We start from the raw sequence: 24304 nt of genomic DNA, 5'->3' as shown, positions 1-24304 counted from the left end.
TCTTTGAGTTGCTTGAAGACGTTTCACCTCTCACCTATCACATGATAGGGTGGGGCCAGGTTTCACAATGGGCTCACCCGAAACCCTGGCTGATTAGGTCCCACACCCACTTTCACACCTTGGCGCATGTGATTAGAGGATCACCAGGGGGTCCTTTGTCCCTCCTTGGGGGGATACTCCCACTGGGTTAAATCTGGGACTCTCGGCCATTTGACCTTAGAACTGAAGAAGCTTCTCGGATGAGAGGTGAAACGTCTTCAAGCAACTCAAAGAAGTCCAGACGCTTTTCTTTGCAAACTCCAAAGCGTGATGAATGACAGCTACCAGTACTGCTGCCACAGATTGTTAAGCTTTCAAGGTTTCTCTGGTGAATACTTCATCCTAACCTATAATGACTAAATAAAGCCAAGAGCCACATTGTGCTAACTTTTGGCAATTAAGATTTTCCACCAATTAAAAGGATCTTTTATTTATTTCTGCATGAAAATGTGCTAAAACGGCAGCTAAAAAAAAGAAGAAGAACTTCCTAATGCAAGTCATGTCATGTTGCAACATCCCTCATTTACAATATGAGTCACTTCAAGTTATAACCTTTAAAATGAAGGCAGGATGAATCGCACACGTACAGAATCAAAGCCGTGTCAGTGACACTCTGCAGGCAGACGAACTGCTAGCTGAATGGTGAAACCACAGCAGTGACACAGACTGTGTTTTCATGCTGCTGAGGGTGTAATTTGGACAGCAAAGCCCTCATCATGGATATATGTTGGCTCTGACTGCTGGGGAAACCGTAACGCTGTGCACAGGGAGCCTTTGCTCTCCCTGTGATGTCGTGCCGCCTGGCCTCAGCCTCAAGCGGCATGCTTCACTCTGTGGTTAACCATTGTCCCAGCCTTCCCCTTTATCCAGGGGGCCTCCCTCTCTCTCTCTCAGCAGTCTCCAAGGGCTTAAAGCTCTGTTTTTAGTGGGAACTGAATCAGAGCTCAGGGATATACAGTATTTTACTACTTCACTTCTGTCAGGAATGCTTTGCTTTGCCAAACATTCAGTTATGTTTTTTGGATCATATACATATATATATATTACTTTCAGAAGACAGAAACAGTGCAGAAGAATTCAAGGCAAGAAAAAAGAAGCCAGAGGAAAATGTGACAGCAATGTGCGTGAGTGACATGGAGGACTTTTAAAAACATTCTTTTACAGAAAGGGAACCACCAGCTGCAGCCTTGCTTTTGACAGATGAGATTGGAAAAATAGGTCACACCAGAAGTGTGCCCTTCCCTCTGAGAAACCATGAGCAATTGAAGAATTATTCCCTAAGTATTTCCAGCACATTGAGTATGACTTGATTTGCTGTGGTTTCTTCAAAGAGAAGGACCCTTCTTTAGTTCGCTTCCGTCTGTGAGGTTGGCAAAATTCTGTGAACATGTGTGCGCAGTAAATTTAAAGATGCCTTCTTACAGTTTTGAAGACAATGCATTAATATTTTTGCTAGATAGATACATTTCTGTAATATCTGATATCCTTTGTCTTTCTACCATGTAATTGTTGAAAGACTATTGATTGCCCAGATGAAATACTCTGTGAGTAGTATGGCACACAAACCCTAATGCTTTCAAGAACATTTACATACTCGAACTGTGATGGCCCTCCTGCCTTGGCTGAACCTGAGGGGTACACCATGAAGGAAGTTCAACACTGTGTCTGCGTTAGCTGGCTTGACAGAGTTCAAACGCTAGTCGGAGATAACAGGGATCAGATGATGGTTCTCAGAAGTCTCCGTTAAGCCGGGCTTTCTGCTTCAGGCTCTGTGTGCTCACTCATCATGTGACTCTTCCACACTAAATGATCCCTATGAGTGTCACATCAGCTGACATGTTATCAATGACGATAAAACAATGAGAAAAATCTTTAAAGAACGTAAAAATATCTTTAAAGAACATTTAACCCATTCACTGCTTCATTGAGTGGATGGGTTAAATGCAGAGAGGAATTTCCCCACGGGGATCAACAAAGTATACATCATTATTATTATCATTATTAAAACTGCAGCACTGTTGCAAATAAGACAAGAGATAAATGCTGCAGAAAATCACTAATCTGGTGATCTATCCCACAGACCTATAGTTTATTTCTAATGTGGCAGCTGCTAATTAGAACTGTGAAACACTAAACCGGACAAACTTAGAGATTAAAGGCTACTAAGCCAAAGGAGATGTGGAAATTTAGTTTTTCGGCAAAGCAAAGTGAAATGAATTTTATTGATTGAACAGATGTTCCTGGTGTGTGTTCTACCACTTCCAGCAGTGTAGAACAGACTTAGCAGCAGGTTAGAATTAAGAATAAAAACATTTACACATTTTTTTTGTTTTTTGGATTGCCAGCTGCACCTATGCAAATTTCAGTGATGATGGGATCCACAGTTTGCACTGCTGTAACTTTAGAGCTGGGTTTCAGTTGTGATAAAACATGCTGTAAATAAAATTAGAGAAACCGTGGCTCTTCTTGCAAAACAAACATATCCTGCTCCTTACCAGATTATGTGTACCATAAATTACCATGGAGATTTAGCCAGTTAAGAAGAGAGAAGCGTTTGTGACGTGGATAAGTCTGACTTTAAGTTCAACATAGATCATTAATCTCACTTCACAGTACACCCAGCTGCCCTGTGTTCTTCCCCATTTCTCCTTCTGTGTTGTCTTGCAGGTTCCCGGTAGGTGGAGTTAATCAGTTCAAATGGGAGTACATGGCCTGTTTCTCTGGTGCATTTAAGAGCTGGTTATTTCAGACTTTGCGCATCCCATCAGCCTCCACCATGCTATTTGTTTGGCTTGCTTCACCCTGGTTATTTTAGCTTTTGTCACGGTTCATGAGTTGGACCACAACAAAACTGTCAATAAATCAAATACTTCTACAGTTGTCAAACGATTCACGTAGAAGTCACATTTGTACTGTTTCACCAGAATAATATTGCATAAATGTATTCTGAGCTGTAACGACCACCTTAAATGTATTTTCCTTTCTGGCGTGTATGTAAACAGGCTTATAACCCACACACTTTGGTGTAAAAGTGTTAAATATAGATGCCCCAAATTCAGTTTAGCTGCTCTGGTTTTCAAAGCATAATTCTTTTTATAGCAAAAATATGACTGTAAATAGGGAAAGCTTTCTTTTCCCTGGTGTCTCTTAATAAAAATGCACATTTAATATTCTGGGAATAAACATCACTGTATTATGGCAGCTATTTAACTATTTATTAAAAAGGCCAATTGTTCAAAAGCAACACATTCCAAGTATTAAAGTCGAGAAGCAAGTAGAACTTTAATGTTTGTGTTTGATTGAGCATGCAGATAGCATCAGATGTCCATCATGTCCAGCAGTATTTCTGAGGTGTGGCTCTTGCTGATGATGGACTGAAGCACCTAAATGTAATTGTCAAACTATGTTTGGATAATACAGACAATGGCTGTGGGTTTCTTAAGGATAATTTAGTCACTTTAAGCTTCATGACAGCTAATGATTTGATGACAGAATATATGATTGCATAACTATTTTTTTCTTGGGGAAACGAGTGTAATTTGGACCTTTTGACCCATCTCAATAACAAGTGACAAAAAATGATTTTTCTCTGTTATGCAAATATTCCTCCTGCTGTTTGTCCACTTGCCTCCCATTACCAGACATCTAACAGCTATAATCAGGACTACTTATTCCTTTTAAATGCTCCCTTTTGATGTTTTGCAACAGCTAATACAAATTCCAAAAGCTCAATTCAATAGCATTTCTAACCAGTTACTTTTCTGATGTAACAAGACATTTGATATTCAGTTCTAGCTGTACTAAAATTAAATACATTAACTTAAAGCATGTTGGAATGAGAATGTTTTCATGTGTGCAGATTCATGTATCCTATAACACTGATTCAGTTCAGCTGGACACAACATTTTGCACAACCTTATAAACAGTAAAGTTGCATGACATGTGAAACCAGCACCATAGCATAACACTAAGACATGATATGAAATGCAAATTGTCATGACTGTTACTCAGTGGCCATGAATACTATACAGCTGGGGAGTACCTGCAGTCGCAGCATTGTAAGAAGGTGAAAGGTTTAGGCCCCTTCCTTGTTCGCTTAATAAATCAGCTTTCTGGGACTTGTTTACCTGGATATATGTGCATGCACCAAGATCCATTCATTCCATAGTTGGTGTGACAAAATACAAATTCATTTTAGGCGTCCAATTATGCAGTTATTTGAAAGCACAGTAACAATGTATAGGAGCTACAGATGTAGCATATTTGCTAGCGCAAAATGGAAAATAGCACTAGCTAGCTTAGCTCGGTGCTATTCACAGATTCTTTCACACATCCGCTGAATAGTGATAATATGACTAAAATAGCACACAAATTTCAGACTCCTTGCGCCATTTTTAGTACAGTTAACTACACATCAAGTCAGGTTATTACAAATAATTTCATAAAAATGCTCCAAAAGGCACCAACACCACAAACAGTTGAGAGAGCCACTTCAATGATTCAAATGAGCTGAAGTGAAGTTAACACCTGTCATTAAAAATCCCTGCATGCATAAATTCACACCTTTGCACATTTTTAGATGTTTGACATACATAAAAATTTACCCTTGTAAAAGTTGATTCTAAAAAAAAGGTTGAATTCTGCTTTGGAATTAGAGATTTAACACAGGACTAAGTTACCTTTTGTACCAGCTTCTAGCAGTCATTTGAGCAATTGCATTGAATTCGGTTTTTATTTCCTAAAGTTGCTACGTGCACATAGAAGCAACAGATACTTTATGTTCCTGACTTCATCATTTTAAGCTCAGGTCCTTCAGAATACCACCTGCTCGACACTGAAACTTGTTATACACCATTTAGGGAAGGGAACTGAAGCACAGTGAACACTCAACTCTTCACAGAACAGGAAATCTTCAAAAAACAATAGTAGGATGTTGGAGATCCCTGAACGTTGGCCCCTTACAGACAAAATCCTGTGCTGGCAGCTATGAAATAACACAGTAAGGGCATCTTTCGAGTAATCACTCTTAGCTGCACAGAAAAAATGAATCTCAAACTGACCATCTATAAACAGAATTGTGACATGTCTGTAAAACGTTTGGTTCAAATAAAATGGGTGTATGAAATGATCTGCACCTTTCAAGCTTCTTATGTCCACCGGCTTGTGCTATGGCTATATTACACAAATTCGATTTGTGACTATTTTGGGTGGCGTTTAAAGGTTCTGGTGACAAAGTTCCGAGCATCACATGTATTTAAAGCCCAGATTTACATATATTTTAAGAACATCTGCATAAGAGACATCCTCTAGTTGACCCACTTGACTTCCTGTTGACTCCCTGCACACAGATTACAAAAAATCTATTCAAAGACAGCAATACAATATTTTTAAAATCACCCGCTTAGCTCCGTAAAGATTCCGATTTCTGATTTGTAGTACTCAGAAGTAAAGTAATCAATAAGGAATAATGACTCTTTTCAATGATTCAATAATGGGCAAATCTTGTCACATAACCTGGTCACTGACTGTGGCCAGTTTATCCACATTGACTGCACATCAGTTCCAATGTGTTGTTCCAGCAGGCTTGGTTTAATACCTTTCTTTCATTGGCCAAAACAACTGGCTGCTCTGTCAAAGACAGACATTTTTATCCACATATAAAGTCCCTCTGATCAGAAATCATGGTTTCTGATACAACTTAAATATGTCTGTCACCACAAGCCAAAACACAACTCAGTGCAAAACAATGACAAAAATGTCCTTAACATATGCATGAGTGTAAAGCTGATCCACATTTAATGGACTTTGACATTTCTTTTAAGGCATCATTCCCTCTGTATGCTAAGCTGAGAACAAGACATCACCCTTTTCCACATAAAATTAATCAATCAATCAATAAAACCTGCATCTCTTCCCAGAACCAGTACAGGACATCAGGGGTGATGCATTGGCAGAGCATTTTACTGCAAGTCTGCCGTTTGGGAGGGCCACGTGACGCCTTGACGCAATGAAGCGGAGATAAAATAGGAGTGCAGTGAATGAGAGGGATTTTCTGCAGAGCATCCTGAGGGCAGCAGGGAAGGCTGGGCTGCACAGGGCAGCCAAGTGACTGAGGAGAAGCAGGAAAGACTGGTCATTTCCCTAAAAAGTAATATAACAACTAAAATGCAATCCCACATATAAAAAGTTTGAAAGTGAACATGTTCTATTTGTCGTTAATTACAGGCGAGTACATGAGGCAGTGGTAAAATGTCTGAGAATGCAAGAACTATGAGTCTCCTAATGTAATTTGGATAAATTATAGATTTTAATGAGCATCAGAAGCTATTAAACGCTTTGAAAATAATGTCCCTGGGTGTTCAGATCACCATGCAGTAAAGCACACACACATAGACATCACACAAAGGCAACTCTGAGCCAAATTTCTCTAATCCCCAACTCAGCGCTGCAGTATCTGGGCTCTACACAGCAGAGACAAATTTGTGTGAAAAGAACAGACAAATGCAACCCTTATACAGACCTTATTTCACTCTATCTGTCCCACACACCGAGTCTCATAATACAAGTTCCAGTCGTTGAACTAATCCCCCTCTTTTCTGTTATGTTTTAATCCTCTAATGATTAACACAATTTTGGATTCACGAGGGCATGCTCCCAGTGTCAGCACAGGTTCTTCTCTGTGTGTCTCTATCTCGTCTGATTCGTCTTCGGCACAGACAAGCTGCAGCACATGTCCACAAAGATAAGACAACAGGAGCTGAGTCCAATCAATGGCTGAGGAACTGATGGTGTATCCTACAGCGAGATGTCACCTGTCAGTCATCCTTCCTGATTATCTGCTGGTTTATAGTATCTTCCACCGGATATTTTGTCTAGTAAACTAAAAATCAATCCAGCCTCTAAAGAAAAAAATCTATCAAATTACCTCGTGTCGTGCTTTTTTTTCACTACATTGCATTATTACAGTCAAATGCTCCTCTGTGGAAATCGACGTTTTCTATGCAACAATTACTGATATAATAACTTTGTATTTGAATGGGCAGAATGTCTTTTTTAACAATTAAAAAAAAAGACTATAACTGTTGCTTTATAAAAGGAGCAAAGAAAACCATCCCTGGCTTCCTGATCACGCTCTAAAGACTTCAGGAAATCATCAAAGACTTCAGGGAAGCTGAAAGCCTGGGACACACGCCCTCTCAGAGTCGAGCTGTCTATCATTTGCTGTATCCAGGATCCAGCTCTGCAGGACCAGGCTGAGAGGTGTCGCCATGGCAACATGGGCGTGTTCCATTCCCTGGGAAGACGCTTATTGGAGGAAAGGTGGGATCTGATGGGTGTGAATAGGTGGCAGCATTGAATGAAGAGACACGTGCGAGCTGTGTGCACTGGCAAGTGGAGAAAATCTGAAAATGAAGCTGATGAGGCAATTTCAAAGAGTATTTCTAAATACAGTTGAGACGATGGGCAACTTAACTGATTGGAATCTTCCAACATTACCGAGCTTTCATTGGATGGTGTAGGCTTCTGAGGCAAACACATGAGTATATTGTATTTCCTTACTGGATGAAACTGAGAGTGGAAGACAAAAAAAAAAGGCAGAACTTGAGAGGAGATGTGTCATCTAGTTTGGCCTTTAACTAGACTCTCTGGTGAGTCACAACCAAATAAGTCCCTTATTTTTTCTGCAAGTTTCAGGTCAAAGTTCTTGAGTTATTTTGGTGTTTCACTGTCAAGACATCAAACATGCTACAATCACAGAAAAACATCAAGCAATACCTGCATTTTTATTTATTTTTTATTTTTTTGCTCTCTATTTGTCTAAAGTGACAGCAAATAACAAAAGCATCTTAAGACATTTCCTGGAATAATCACACAATTTAATCACTTGATTTGAGTTCAGCACATGAATTTTCCTTGTGTTCATTATGTGTATGCATGTGAAGAAGAGCTGTCACACACTGATCAAAGCTGTAAAATGTTCTGGTACTATCGGCGGCGATTCACTATAATTCAAATTGCAATCTGCAGAAATGTATGACTTTTTACCCTATAAATGATTATTTTCACTTTCTGTTGCAGTTTGGTTAGGTTTAGGCAACAAGAATAAGAATCAGAATCATCTTTATTTGGCCAAGTTTGCACACACATACAAGGACTTTGACTCTGGTTCACTTTGCTCACTTTGTGGTTTTAAATACCTTAATATACACAAGGAGAGCATAAATATGCGGAGAAGATAAGAAGTAAGAAAAATATAAGTTACAGAAAGTCTTAAGGAACTGTACAAACTATAACAAACTACAACTGGGCATGGATGATAGATTAAAACACAGAAATAATATTATATTTGCTTTAAAAATTAATTTCCAAGGTGGTCTGAGGGGACTAGTCCCCTCTCAGAGGTCTCGAAAACATTCATTTCATGAGAACTGAAACATATGAGTTTCATTGTCTTGCTGGCTATCATGAAAAAAAAGATCAATATGTGCTCATGACCTACTAAGAAATAGGTTGAAATTAGTAAGGGTCTGCGTGTAAAACCAAACTCTAAATTTAATGTCTGAGTTTGCGACTGGTGGTCAAACAAAACAAACTATTTAAAGATAGTTTATTTTAATTATACTTTAGGTTACCAGGTTAATTAGTACTGGAAAAATATAATACCAGTAGTTGCAGCCACAGTTTTGTGCTTCTATTAGCAAGTGAAACTGTGCCACTTATACTGCTACAATGTGTTAGCTGGAAATAGGTGTGCTGTTTAATTATCTCAAGTCTGCTGTGGGACATGTGCTTCACCACTATGGAATAAAGTTATCTAACAGGTCCCAAGCCTGCAATGGCAAGAACCGAACTAATTACTTCATTAGTGACTTTTTCAAACTTGTTATTTTTACACAAACTTGTTTCTGCCTGTTTCTAAGGTTACTGTCTCTTGGCAGGAAGTGCATGTTGAAATTCTTCTTGTAAAGACTTCTGCTATCAGCTAAATCTCACCTCTGGAACAGCAATGCGAGTTTACAAAGTGACCCAAACACACTCAGTCTCAGCATTCACAGCCTTCTGACTGCCTGAGTTAGACAAATGTGAATTTTTTAAATAGCAAAATAAGAGCATTAAAATTCTGCATGCAATCGTCAAAGATCTCTAAGACATGTTTGAGTCTTTCTGAGGGAGGGGGGCACAGACATGACAGAAAATAGAGGACAAACTGCAACCGCAGTATGCTTTTATCTCCCAAAAGTAACAGTTGTGCCTTGCTGGACTCGTTATACAGTGCTAACTGAGAAATACTTCTCAGTGCTGAATCAATTGAGAAATGAAATCATGCACTGACTGGCATCACATTAACAAGGAAATTAAACCTTTTTCATGTTTAAATGAACCTTTGTCTGGTTCATCAACACCAACGTGAACTGAAAAACTGTGGGACAGCAGTGAATGATAATCTTTGCTCAGGAGATTAGGCATTTTATGAAAGGCTAATTATGTCTTCTGTGAAACGGACAGAGCAAACTCTCAGCTAAACGAGTGGCAGCTGCATTCATCATACTGAGCTTATAGAGACCAGAGAAGAGTCAACAAAGAGGAAGCTCTAAAGCAAAACTCTGGCGACAGCGAGCACAATAAAACTTCAGTATGAAATGATTATACTGTTCACTGAACGCAACACAAGTGGACATTTTGTGCTGAATATTGTACTTCTTACTTATGGACACAAATAGAGTGAACAACCAAAGTTATGCACTGTACGGCACGATTCAAATTCACAGCGTTGTATACAATTACTGGCTTCAACAATCTGTCATTACAAACAGTAGACTTTTGCATTATTCTTAGTGTTGTTTGAGGTGCATATACCATCCAATACACATATGACTTCACAGCAACTGAAATACAATGCACAGGGTTAGAGTTTAACTGCTACAATAGCGTGTTTTTTTCCATTATGTAAAACAGTTATTGTTTTGCATTCTCACTTTCTATATTGTTTTGACACCCACAATGTGCAATAGAATCTCATAACACATAATAATCATATGCCTAACTTCATGCATTTCACACACATTTTGCAGTAATTTATATGTGGCAGTGCGGTTTTGTTCTTCCACAAGCACATGCTAAGTAGTAGGTGGATGTGGGTTGCAAAGCAGCTTGCAGGTGCACAGCAAAAGCAGCTTAAACAGAGCACCTTTCATGAGATAGCTCATTTAGCTAACATGGCCTGGCACTGAGATTAGCTGATTCTATAATTATGGCTACGATTGACTTGGTGGCCTGCCATAAAAGAATGTTGGAAGATTAGTTTAAGGAGTAGTGCAGCGTTTTGGAAATCTGTGCAGTAAATGTAAAACTACAATTAGCACCAGGCTAACTTCTCCTGGCTAAACTGTCCTCCCAAAGAATATCTGATGTGTTAATTAATGAGTAGTGACACAAGTATGTATAGTTTGTTAGTTTTGAACAGTACCAAGCTGTTTCCAATTTTTTGTGCTAATCTAAACTAGCTTTATACTTAGAAATAGAGAAGAGGGTGCTTTCAGGTGCTCCCTCATTTCCCAAAGGGTCACCACATCACAGAGCATGGACCTGCATGTTTGATTTGGCAGACTTCCTCACGTAACCTGCCTATTAAGCCAGGCTTGTGACCCACACAAGTGACTTCCTTGAAGCTGGGTTTGTGATCTCCTGTTGGTCTGAGGATCTTTCATTTGTAAGGTGAACACGTTAACACTACACCAGCATACACAGAGTTGTACAAACCATCTTATCTAACTCTAAACAAGAACGCGAATGAGCTGTGTGTTTGACTATTCACTGCCACTCCATGCAAACAAACCAACCCTGAATGAAGTCCAAGATTTATTGGACCACACAACAAACAAGCTGTCCCACACAAATTTTATTAAGCCTTAATATCTAGTGGATGTTTTTTGCTCTGCAAATGCTCAGCAGGTTTGCCAAACAAGTGGGCAGCTGGAGGATCCTCAGCCAGTGACTCAGTGAGACCATTTCTTCATCTCCCTACATGTGTGTTTCCACCCTGCCACACTCATGCAACTCAGCAGGGTGCTGAGAGGTAACTAACCAAATCTAAGCATGATGACAATACACTCTGATCTTCAGACTGACGAAAACAATACACAAATGCAACAAATTCAGCTACTGCAACCAGAACAGTGATTTGTATCTCACTCAGCAGAGAGCTGTCTGTGGCCTGGGGCAGTAACAAACAGAGACACACCTAGTGTCTCACATAATTCTCATCAGCGTTTAACCAAAGCAACACTTCAGGGTTCATTAGAAGATGCTTCATAACACATGGCATACTGAAGTCTTATTTTCACACAAGCAGTGAAAACTGTGTTTTGTAACAGCACATGTGTTAAACTGGAAGCTAATTGTTGACCTAAAACTGCCAATAATATGTCATAACACCTCACAATTACACACATATAGGTGTGTGATTACCTTGCCGTATACTGCAATGCAGTGCTTGATTTGTAAATGAAGCACACAGGTTTGTGCTCTGCAAAAAACACAGAAAAATATTTCATAACACATTGTGTAACAAACGATGTAGCGAATGTTGGTCAAATTCTTCTCAGGTTTTCATTAGGTTCTGCTTGGGAGTCTAAACTTGACTGTGTTCAGTCAGGTAGAATGAAACCAGCAGAGGCTAGCAACAAACGGCAAAGAGAAACTTGAACCGAGAGGTGGTAAACCATGCTTCCTTTTCAGAATCACCTCAAATGTACCCCATGAGCATGAGCTGTCATAACTTGTGTACATCTGTAGACCACTAAAGTTTTCCATGAGCCCATGCTTCCATTAACTCCTCTGTTCATGGCAAGGGAAACTAAACAACTAGAACCAAATGGTATCACTTCCAATCTTTGGTAACCTCCATCACATTCAAACTCTACTTCCTCTCAATAAGACTTCACCATCTCAGCATTGGTGAGTGTGTCTGTGTCTAAATGCCCGTTCAGTGTGTGGATGTATTGTCAGTAATGAATCGGATGCTTGTGTCAGAGCAAGGCATTAGTTACTTCTTGGAAGTGACTACCATCATACCATTAAAAGGTTAAATATGGAGCTTTGGATGTAAGCTACCAGACTGAGAAATCAAATGAAACTAGAATTACAGCATCACGTTTCTTTGCCTCCGCAAACCAGTCAGGTTTCAGTTTACATTCATGCCCGTCCAGACTAACACAGCATATAAGAGAAGACACTGAAAGAAACTCATCAAAGGCAGTAAGTGAATTTATGTTTGCTCAGTGAGGCTGAAGATGGCAGAATACAAAGTTGTAACCCCATATTACTCAACATGCAAGTGAATCTTTTTCACAATGAATTCTTTCTCAGGTTATGACCAAAAAAAAAAACTTCTGTTAGGTCAAACCACCAAACTACAAATCAGTTCATCCTTGAGTGCATGAGAATATTAACCAAAGTCCTTTAAACCATTTCAGAGACATTGTGTTCAAAACTATTTGATGGCTGGACGGACCAACCAAAAAAAAACAATACTGTCACCATTGCAGACATTCAGAGACTGACCGTGCATGAGTTTTAGCTGTTAAATACAAGAAGACAGCATTATTTAAATGCACAGTTTGACAAATAAAGGCAACAGGGTAAAATGCACTGCATGACATCCAGACAATTAATTAGTGATTTATTACAGAGCTGGATTTTGGGAGACACAGGACCTGCTGTCACTTCAGTCAAAGTACCAAAAAAGAGGGAGAGAGAGAGAGAGAGAGAGTAAACACCAGACTAGTTAAATAAAAATGAGTCACGGTGAAAACAGTGCTCAGCTGTTGACTTTCAATTTTTGGCTTCAAAGCTATTTCATCACCACCTTCTCTCTGGTAAGCCAGCTAATTAACTCATGATTGCAAAGCTTTTAAAACATACATGTGTATATAATAATGGTGGCTCCAAAGTGTAGTTGTTCACATGTTTGCTTAACAAGCAAAAGATCCCAGTTTCATCTTGGGAGGAGACACAAACCCTTTGGGGGTTGCCTTGGGAAGGGCGTAAAAAAAAAAAAAAGCTGCCAAATCAAAGGTGCAGAGCTATCCGCTGCGGCGACCCATTGTGAATAACGGAGCAGCCAAAAGTAGCCTCTATGTGTACATAATAACAGACGAGCATGGGTTTATCCCTAAAGCTGCCATTGTAAATGTCAAGACAGCTGCTGGTGATTTAGCCCACTTCACAAACTGCCTATAAAACTGGCAAACAGGAGGAAGAATAGCTGCAGTCCAGTAACCACACGACGGTTAGCTACAAAAGTCCAAACTCCTCAGTAAATGCAGCGTATGAACCGTCTCTATTGACATGCTAATGCAAGATCTACCAGCTGAACAGCTTGAACAAAGTGAACCCCGTCTCACAGGGGTCCTTCAGAGGCCTCAGCTTTGGCAGCCGGCCTCAAGGGTTGTCAAGAATTCATTAATAGCAGGAGTTAAGATTTTAGCAAAGCAGTTTGTTGCACTCTAACAGATTAACTTTTGATATGACATGCCATCTCCCTGCACCGGTCACATTTAAGCAACCCCAGTACTGATCCACAGTGAACCTACTGACGGGGTTTCTTCTTTGTTTCTGAAGCCAAATGATCTTTTTGTCACCCATCTATAAGCCCTCATACATAATAAAACAACCCCGCCATCGTGTTATTAACCCATCACTGACACTCTGATGATCTGGCCCCTTCTGCCATGTACACATTAGCCATTAAGCAATAACTCAGAGTAAGACATGTGCAATTTTCGATCTGAATTTCATTACCGTGCGCTCACTGCCAGGTTCAGCTCATAGTATTACCATTGTTGTGAGGCGGTGTATGTCAAGAGCAGAGCCCTCTCTGTCTGCAGGCTATGATACACACCAGCTGTGAATGAGAAACAAGCAGCATTCATCATAAATTAACGTCCTTCCTCCTCACGCAGCTGAAAGGCCCCATCTAATTCAAAGAGGCAGCAGACAGGGCCTGGATCTAAGAAACAGCAGCAATTCTGCCACAGTACTAAACTGACGCCCAAATTATCAGAAAATGTCTTGGGTAAAGAGGAAAGCAAGAGAATCAGATAAGTGCTCAGTTGTTTACAGGCATTTTTCTCAATGTCCAGCCAAGGCCACAAGACAAAAGAATAAAAATAATAATAATAGTAAAAAAGAGTTAGAAAATGGTTGAAAGTAACAAAACAAATAAATGAATCCGCTGATCCGCTTTCAACACCATGTAACGAGCGCAGATTCTCACACTTAGCATCCAGTGGTCCAGACAGGTACACGACTGAAAGGGTGATCATCAGAGATTTAGCACCAGTGGAAACACAGAGAGTGAGAGTGCCGGTAGTGAGCCTACGGCCTTGAAACTGAACCCCAGACACAATTGATGTCTTCATTCCTCAGCTATGTGCCCTGGTTATCTTCTGATTTTTGTTTGATTATTAAATCAGGATTAAATGGTAAAGAACCTCTCCAAAACCAGCAGAGTCCATCTGAGCCTGGGTGTCACACAGTGAGAGAAACACTGCACTGCAAATGCTAATAGGCTCGTGTTATAGTTAAAGAGTGCCGGATGAGTTTAGGATGAAGGGGTGAAAGCTGGCATGCAATCAAAGAGCGTGTGTTACCCATGTTGTCAGGTGAAAGCAGTGAGTCAAACCACAGGCAATCACCGTCAAGGAATCAAAGGCAAAGCATGGGGAGGGTGAGCAGGTACTTATGTGCATTCAGTCTAAGCCACCTTGTCATCATATGAGATTAGCCTATAACACACCAGATATGGATTTATAATATATAACCTACTATTCCCAAATATTAGTCTATCATCCAACCACAAACCACAACAAGCCAAACACAGGCTTCCCCCTCAAGAATCTGAAAGAATGAGGTGCAATAATAAAAGCAGCCCAACCTCCATCCTTTGCACAGGGATCATTTTACCCAGCAACAACAAAGCGTGCAGAACCTGGACCCTAACCACATGATGACAAATTAACATTCAGCTTACAGACATCCCACGGGCTGATGGTGAATTAATGACAGAAGCCTTTGCACACGGGAGAGAAGACTACAGTCTGCTGCTCTTGTCATTTACTTGACTGTCACGGTTTGCTTGTTATCTTGAGGGAGAAGTCAATCTGTGCTATACGGTTTACAATCTAAAGGATATTGCTTTGATTTTTTTTCTATTTTAAAAATACAAAGAAAAGAGGAGAGGGGGGCAGGGCTCGAGCCAATTAAAACTGGCTCATGGAGAGAACAGAATCGACGGACAGACAATCCACACAGAGCGGACACAGGCATCAGATTCACACCGCACCTTTCACTTGGGTCTCATATTCCGCTATGATCTCCTTGTCCTTTCTGAATCTCGCGGATGACATGGTTCCTCGGGTTATGGGGTTGAGCCCCTGTCAGTCGACGACTTTTGGGGGGTCTCTGCAGTTGATCTCCGACTTGCAACGTTGCAACGCGATCCTCCGTTTTCTTCTCCTTTCTTTTCTAGTGACCGTGCATCGGTAAGGGAAAAAAAACAGTAATAATGAGGCTCAGTGCTATTGTATCCCGCAGTTGTATTCCTCCAGCTTTTTAATCACCCTATCGCAGAAATGACAGTTGAGCAGCAGTCCGGTGTTGCATTCTTCTCTCTAGCTGCTTTCTCTGCTGCCAGGAGTCCTCCTCCTGCTGCTGCTCAAAAACTCAAAGCCTTCAGCAGGGTGAGGGAAAACACACACACACACACACACACACAAACGGACTGAAAACTATAATAACAACATGATGAAGAGGGCAAGGAGACGCCTGAAGGTTTCCAGCAGGAAAGTCCTAGTACCTCCTGTGTCCAAAATAAGCAGGCATGCGTACCAAGAGCGAAGCAGCCACACACAATTCAGACTGACAAATTGCGCTGCAGGGAAACAGGAATTTAAAAGCTTGTCACGTGAGCCCCCTCATATTATCAACCATCCCTCCTTCCTCTTCCACCCGCCCCCTCTCTCGCTCGCTCTCTCTCTCACACACACACACGTTTATCCACGACTTCAGGGGACACACATTGGCACACATTAATGTTCGGAAAACTAAAACTGTAGTTTTAACCATTACTTGTTTGCTTTAAAGCGTGTCTTCTAATAAGACGCATGGAGCTACATTATAAGTGCGTTGCTTTAGTCCCCATAATGTGACTGTGTAGTACTCACCAAAATATCAGTAATACGTGGAGCTTTACACACACACACACACACACACACACACAAAGCAACGTTTCCATAAATTCAAATCTTTATTTCCTGGAGACCTCACTATAACTACTTCTCACCTACTTCCAACCCTGCAACCACGCAATGGTCAGTTATTGTTGTTCTGTTCTTATTGCTCAAACATTTGCATGCACACAGAGCATCATTATCAACACTAAAGGTGTTCCACCACCACCTTCAGGTTCCTGTTTCAGTTGTTCTCACAGCTTCAGTGCTAACCTAACCAAGCAATCATCCCCCAATTATTCGCCATTGGCATGGAAACCTCGTATTTTTATCTCTGCACTACTTTCACCATGGCTACTGTTTAAGAGCTGTGGTAGATTGTAAGAGTTAATATTTGAAATGTGAGAAGCCTGGTCCTTAAATGGCTCGATAACACACCAGGACGGCACTGATGTGATACCTATAAATGAACACAGGCCATTAGCTGGTGAAAGTAAAACTGTGTTGCCAGGATGCATCTTCTTGTCCATGATAGTCACGTTTAACCTCTTCTTTCTGATCATTAAAGATAACTGTGACAATAACAGCATCAGTCACAACAATATATTTCGTCTCCTACAGTAAGCCTTTGAACATCAGTAGAAGCAAGAATAAATTAAATAATTTGGTGTGAGGGGAGAAGAACTGTTAATTCTTTGTAAAGGAACAAACAAATATGGTCCAAATTTATTCAGTTTCTGTTTTTAAGTAAGTAATGCTTGTACAAATCCCTGTGCCATGTCAGTGTTGCAGCCTGTTCCTTGCATTTGTGTCATGAAGATAAGCATTGTGACAGAAACTGAGTGTGTTTCTGACAGACACTGTCATTTGGATCTGTCACTGTTTTTAACAGTTCAGGGAACTCAGATTGTTGTCACCTTAGCTATTCTCGGTTCAGAAGAACCAGGCTGCGTGACTCACATTGAAATAGCATAAAATCGGCATACTGACACACTGTACACCTCTGCATTTTATTTCCATCTGCAGTTCACAAGCATCGGTATCATGAGCTGACACTTGACAGATTCCAGATCTACGTTCTGCCACATTTCAAAACACAATCATTTGATTTTTAAGAAGAAAGAAAGAAAGAAAGACTTTTTTTCCCAATGAACGTGAGATTTTTAACTTGATTCGTTATTGCAAAACGATTCAGCAGCAGATGTTATTAACCCCGTGAGGTCCAATCCAAATCTTATGCTATCAGAATATATAATGTTGTTCTGTTTAAAAACAGTTCTTCAAAGTCTTAGCAATCAGGGGAAAATAATTCTCACTGATACTGATCAAAAATATTTCTTTTTTTCCCCAAAAAACAGCTTTTTTTTCTTTTTGCTTGACTCCAAACATTGGGTTAGGGTTAGAGCTCAGTGCTAGGGTTGGCATCATCAGTGATGACTTACATCCGAGGGGTTTTACGCCCACCAAGACCTGTTTGGGGCTTAGGTTAGGTTCATTTCCACTCCTGCTCATTTACGATTTGCTGACATGAAGTTATAGTCAAATAAGAAATTCTTTCTAGAAATCATATAAGTGTATATATACAGATATGCAGATACAGATATATACAGATACATGTACAGGTTTGTGGGAAGCAGTCTTTTACCAGCCATACAGATTACTTTTGTATGGCTGGTAAAAGACTGGTTCCCACAGACCAGACATGTCATTCACTGAAGACATCTGTTGCTTTCTGAAACAAAAAATATAATAAAGGAAGACCCAAACTGCCGATTCAGCTGAAATCACATATTAAGCAAGAAAGAGGAAATATTTTGCTCTCTAAAGTACAGCAACTGTACTCCTTGGTTCACTTCTTAAATCCGCATAGAGTGCTATTAAAGGAAGAGGTGATGTAACACAGGGATATTTAAAAGAAAAAGAATGGTAAATGAACTGCTAGTCATACTGCTTCTCTAACTGAGCAATCAGGGCACTTTTTCCTCAGTGACCCAATCACACACATTCATACAAGTGCTTTTCTTTTCTATATCTAAGCACATTAAGAATATTTAAATTTCACACATTAACCCTCTGAGGTCTAAGTCATCATAGATGATATCCCTACCTTAAGCATGTACTTTGGAGAAAGGTGAAGCAGACTTTTATGGAAACAATATGAACAGCTTTTGATGTGTGAAGGTTGGTGATTATTTTCTTTGTTCCCTGATTACAGATTACCAAGACTCTAGACGACGAAAGGTTATAAAAAAATACAACTGTGAGGTTTTCATAGGCTAAGGTTAGTTAGTTAGTTAGGTTAGTATTAGACCTCAAAGGGTTAATGACTTATAAGTATGGTTTATTAAATCTTTTATGAGCTGTGTATTAAACATTACTGTTTCCATTTGAAAGTCTGCATACATGGCACTGTTTTTGTAAATCAATTGTTACAAATGAGCATTAAATTATCAAGACATGTATGGTTTTCAGAATATAACTACAAATTACTTTCATTTGACAAAAGAAATAGCATATCATTGGAAGCTAAGGGCCTGCATTAGTATTCAGCCAGCAACACCAATTTAACTGTAATTTACATATTACATGGTACAAATGAGATGGAACAATTAACTAGTCACCCAATAAGCATCTAATTGATCAATTACTGCACAGAAGATCTCTGAAGCGTTTGTCTCCCTCAAACAGTGTGCACGCAGGCTTGCTTCTGCCCTGCTGCTTTCTCACCAGTTATGATTTAAGGAGTCAGGTTTGAATTCTTCGCTGGCCTTGTGATGTCAACTGATGTTTTCAGGCTGTTGAACACAGCATGCACAAGCCTCGTCACAGGAGTAAAAGGCCCAGAGGAATTTTAAATGGCCTCTGAAAGGCTGTGTGCGTATATCTATGTCTGGGTTCAGTGAGCTTGGATATGAAAGAGAAACTGAGCGTCTTCCTGTGTTGTGTGTCTTTACTGTGTATCACTCTGTATCTTTGTGTGGTGTTTGTCAGACCCTATGCATCACCTACACGTCTGAAGAGTGAAGCCATGAGGGAGCACTTCAGTTGTGACATGTCAGGTGTGACAGAGATGAGCCTTACAGGGTGGATGTTGCTTGAATTTGTTAGCTGGAAATCTCTTAGACATCGCAGGTGCTTTCATAACAAGTAAAAGAAATTGAGATAATTATTGAAGCTGTTTGGGTTTTTTTTTTTAAGTTAGAGCTCCTTTTTCAATCTGCCCAAAATATACTACGTAGTTGTTTTTTGGGGGGACATTTATTTCTATTCAGTTTTATTTATAAAGCTCCAAATCACAACAGCTGTATCAAAGGGCTTTATTTTGTAAGATAAAGATCCTACAATAATGGGTAGAACACAGAATTAAATAACCCCTATTAGCAAGCACTTGGTGACAATGGGAAGGAAAAACTCCCTTTTAACAGGAAGAAATCTCTGGTAGAACCAGGCTCAGGGAGGGACAGAGATCTGGTGTGGCCAGTTGGGCTGCAGAGAGGGAGAGATGATATAATAATAACAATGATAAAATGACGAATGTTTTATAAACACATAGGGTGAACAGGGAAGAGTGAAGAAGGAACAATCAGTGAAGCAAGCATAGTAAGCAAGATGAGGAGAGGCTGTCAGTTTCACATATAACTGTAATAATAAAGTGATGGTAGGAAAGTTGCACTTTGACTGGTGTTTCACATTGACTTGTATTTAAATTCAGCTATACTCAGGATCAAAGGAGGTGGGGCCTATCCCAGCTGTCAAAAAGGTGAGAGGCAGGTTGCACTCTGAACGCCACACCAGTCATTCATATGGCTAACGAAGAATGAGACAGAAGACCATTCACACCTACGGCTAATTTAGAATGACAAATTAATGTAATCCCATGCATGTCTTTGGACTGTGGGAGGGATGCACAGAAAGAAGGTGCAATCACAATACAGTCTGCAAAGCTTTAGGTTAAACAACTGGAGGTATATACTGAGGAGGATGATTGGCTAACTGGACACTGATGTGGCACAAAAAAGGGTGGAAAACAGAACAGTGGGCTGGAAGCACAACTAACTGTGTTGTAAGACTAAACAATGTCAAAATGAAACAGGAAGTGTAATACATAGATGGTGCACACAATAGAGAAATAAACAGGGAATTATGCAACAGAAACTCATCATGACACACATTACCAAGAATGATTATCACATGATTTGCTAGGATTCTTCTTTAGGTTGAGGTCACTTTGTAATGCATTGTCACCACTGTGTGTTTAAGGTGTCATTTAAATATGTAAAATGTGGTCAAAGAGAAGGACTTTTCAGAATCAGATCCTCAGTTAATATATAAATATGGAAGATGGAAAAAATATGTCCTATATGTAAAAAAAAAAAAGGGTTCTCTATTTAAGATGCAATATTCTAAGATGAATGCTCAAAAGGTAAATGATACTGTGTACAATCTATACAGCATCAAGCAAATTTAATAGGAAGATCATAGGAAGGACTTTTTTTAATGGGCAGGGGTACGAATGGTTTCCTGTGGTGCATCTGTGGTGACTGTCATGGAGAGAGTATGCAGCACTGTCCAATATTGTCCGTGACTTGGACAGCATCCTCCTTTCTGACACCGCCATCTGAGAGGCAAGCTCCACACCCACAGCGTACTGGCCTGGAGGATCAGTTTATGTTGGTTCTGCTACCCTCAGTCTGCTGCTTGTGTGCCACGGCATCGAGGATGGAAATGGCCACCACAGACTAGGAACACATCCAGATTTCAAAGGGCCTAAGCTTCCCCAGAAAAGAAAGATAGCTTTGGTCCTTCTTGTGTTGAACTCATCTACACTTCAGAAAATAGTAATTCTTAGGAAGGAATTCATGAAGGCAAATAGTAAGTGATCTTTGAGCTGGACTCAAGACATGAAGTATCACTAAGGAAGGTGGTAGCTGTCCAGCTGCTGTCACCTGGACACGTTGCTGTATTTCCAGCATCATTAAACGGCCTCAAACCTTCATTCATATCTGACACATGCCTCTGGGCAAACGCTGGTGTTTTAGCTGATTTCAGTTAATGACTCACTGTTTTTGTTTCGTTTTTTAATTTTCTAGTCGGTTGAATCCGTTCTGTATATTCTGTATAATCCGTTCTCAATATCTACCTATTTAATACAATGCAAGAAAGCATCTATTGCAGGATATGATAGTTATTTCTTGATGCTGAATTACACAGCAATTTATCCTTTATCTGGGACTCGTGCTGACATAATGATGCTGTAATATGAAGTTGCATAGCACCAAGAGGATCAGCAATGGTCTTCTCATCACCGGGAAGAATCCTACAACACTCAATTTGCACACCGGCAATAAAATATTTTGTCTGCCTGAAGCAACACACCAGCAAGAGCTACAGCTTTTCAGTGCTAACTGGTCTTACAGGTGGAATAAATCCATGCACGATGAAAAACGTTGTCTTTGCCGGTGTGTTTATAGCAGCACTGAGTTGCCAGTAAGTTCTCTGCAGTCTCTGTTCGTATGCAACACTTGCCATCTGTTGAGCAGGACTTTTCATTCCCTGAAGTGATCAAACACCCACTTGTCTCTCAGACTTGACGCTTACTAATCAGTTGACCTGCAACAAAAAGTTAGAAAACAACTAAACATTTTCAGCAAACACAGAGGACGCTGTGTGGGGAGGCGCGGGGGCATTTTTCTGTTTTAGAAGGTGATGCAGATAAACATCTTAAATACCAGTGATTCATAAAGTGGTTATTTACATGTCACAATAATAGTATAGAAAACACTGTGAATAAATAGACATGATATTTATTGTTCTCTGCAAGTGTTTGCTTAAAAAAACATTACCTTCTACTGCTTCAGGCTTCAGTATTGATCACTTACCCGTGACACAGAGAAGAAGGCAGTTATTCACATCTTCACCCACAGCCTCATCTCCATTAATGACAAATGATAAATGAGGACCGGAGATTGTCTTTGAGTGCACTGGCCAGTGGAAAGACTAACACTTTTCAAGAGGGGGAAAAAAATCAATAGTAGTGCATTTGGGTTTACCTGTGACATGAAGCTGGACACTGTCACTGTGAGAAATATGAAATCCATAAATATTAGCAGACAGTCCCATATGTGAAGCACAATCTCAAATAAACTTAGATAGCAATCCATAAAAACAGACATGTAAATCTATAAAAGACATGATGGTTTTAAACCCTCCATCATATCTCACCTACTAGATTTTCTTTGAGCTTTTTCGATGTGTATAATTGTCCATTTTCTTCTTTATATGATAGGCTACTTCAGTATTTGGCTGTGCGATGATAATGTTTCTTTCTACCCATGTCTGTTTTTCTTATTTTGGCTTCTTCTTTTTCCATGTTCTCTGAATGGGTTTGTGCACATTCCCAGCTCAAAACATTGTTCTGTAGCGCCCTCTGCCGGGCAATTGATTAATCGGTTTGTTGTGTTCGGGTAAAAGAAAGAGGATATATCCAAGTAGCAAAAATGGGATTTCTTTTAGTGGATTTTTAACAGCCATAAAAAAATTTTATTTAGTTGTTTTGTAGTTATTGTGACGCAAAATGCTTATCGGAATAAGGACACAAAACTTTTTACGACAGCTCCAAAAGCTCCTCTATTTGAAAACAGATATTTGTATATTCATAGAAAAACAGTCCCTCCCAATTACCAAAATATTTGTGTTGCTTTCACACACTGATAAAGTGTCATGAGGACTGTGATTCAGGGGTGCATGTAATAACTCAGTCACATGTTTTTCTTTTTATTATTAAAATAAGGATTTTTTCACTGTTAGGTTGATTTTATACTTTGCCTTTTAAAAAAAGAACCTATTGGCTTTATGAGTAACATAACGGTGAATCGGCTCTTTTCTGTGTTTCTGTGACCTTATGTCACAGCGCAAGAGATTTAAATGATCTCTACATAATATATCTATTTGTTCAGCTACATAAAGGATCAGGCTTTGTTTCATTCAACTTTACTTTTGATCTCTTCTGGCTTCTTGACATTAGTATTATTACCTTAGTATGCAGATACTCAGCGAACAACAATGCTCCATAACCACTGTGGCACTTTATCTGCAATAAATCATCAGCAGACAAAACATTTGACAAAGCTTATATTATAATGCAGCTTATATAAAGCCTCTATGGATTGACTTTAGGTTTACATTTTGTAATACAGTAATCTAAAGCAAGCAAAACAACCCCATGCCAACACAACTTGTCAGAACACAGTAGATTTAGTTCTCTGACTAGCAATCAAAATAATGACTTATGACTCATTTTCATTAATAGTTATAATTTTTATTCAACAAGTCTTGCAGTTGAACATTGAAAGCTATTTCACACTAAAGCCTTCCAGTCACATCAAGTCACTATGCAATTAACATGTAGTAATATGAAGGAATTACAGAGCTTCACAGACATAACCTGAATATTCACAGTCTGTGTGGAAAGGGTTTTGGTCTCTGTTGCTATGATAACAATGGTAAAGTGTTCAGATGGAAACCGTAAAGCTGCTGAAATATGAAAGAGAAGCTGGAGTTGAGCTGGTATTCTCATTCAGTCTGTCAGTCATTGCGTTAGTGGGAGCAGGTTTGCTCCGACGGCGCAGTCAATAGTTCACGGCCTTCAGCGCGGTGACGTCATATATAGGTCAGGGCAGATACACAAGATGATGATGTTTATGCCGCCCAGGATGTCATAATTTGTCCAAGTATTAACAAGAAGAAAGAGGATGAAGGGAAAAAAAAGTTTTACAATGATGAGGGGGGAAGCATTGGGTTGTTACATATATGGACACCCAAATTACAATTCTCGTGGCACTTCGTAGGTGACTAGTTATATGAAAGGAACAAAAATATGTCAAATATGTTAAATATTTAATCAATTTGCTAATTTATGTGGTTCACCCAACGCATTACAATTTTACTTTGAATACGTACAGTCTCTGTTTCCGCTCTTGGGTTTTGGGACGCGTTTGTTTGTTTAAACTTTGACGTACAGGGGACAAGACAAG

General features: G+C 39.7%; 1 protein-coding gene across 2 annotated transcripts in view; it reads right to left on the bottom strand.

Annotated features, from left to right (window-relative positions):
• The window catches only part of srgap3 (SLIT-ROBO Rho GTPase activating protein 3), a 58028-nt gene extending 42047 nt beyond the window's left edge, over nt 1-15981 (bottom strand). Inside the window, exon 1 of one of the 2 annotated variants that reach the window (XM_005469549.4) lies at nt 15386-15981. In XM_005469549.4, coding sequence (XP_005469606.1) covers nt 15386-15449 — 64 coding nt within the window. In that variant the 5' untranslated portion in view covers nt 15450-15981. The remainder of the gene's footprint in view (nt 1-15385) is intronic. The other variant, XM_005469551.4, reaches the window with a different exon arrangement.
• Between the last annotated feature and the right edge of the window lie 8323 nt (nt 15982-24304).

The sequence above is a fragment of the Oreochromis niloticus genome, linkage group LG5 (genome assembly GCF_001858045.2).
Source record: "Oreochromis niloticus isolate F11D_XX linkage group LG5, O_niloticus_UMD_NMBU, whole genome shotgun sequence".
Lineage (NCBI taxonomy): Eukaryota > Metazoa > Chordata > Actinopteri > Cichliformes > Cichlidae > Oreochromis > Oreochromis niloticus.
This window is presented reverse-complemented; position numbering and strand designations above follow the sequence as displayed.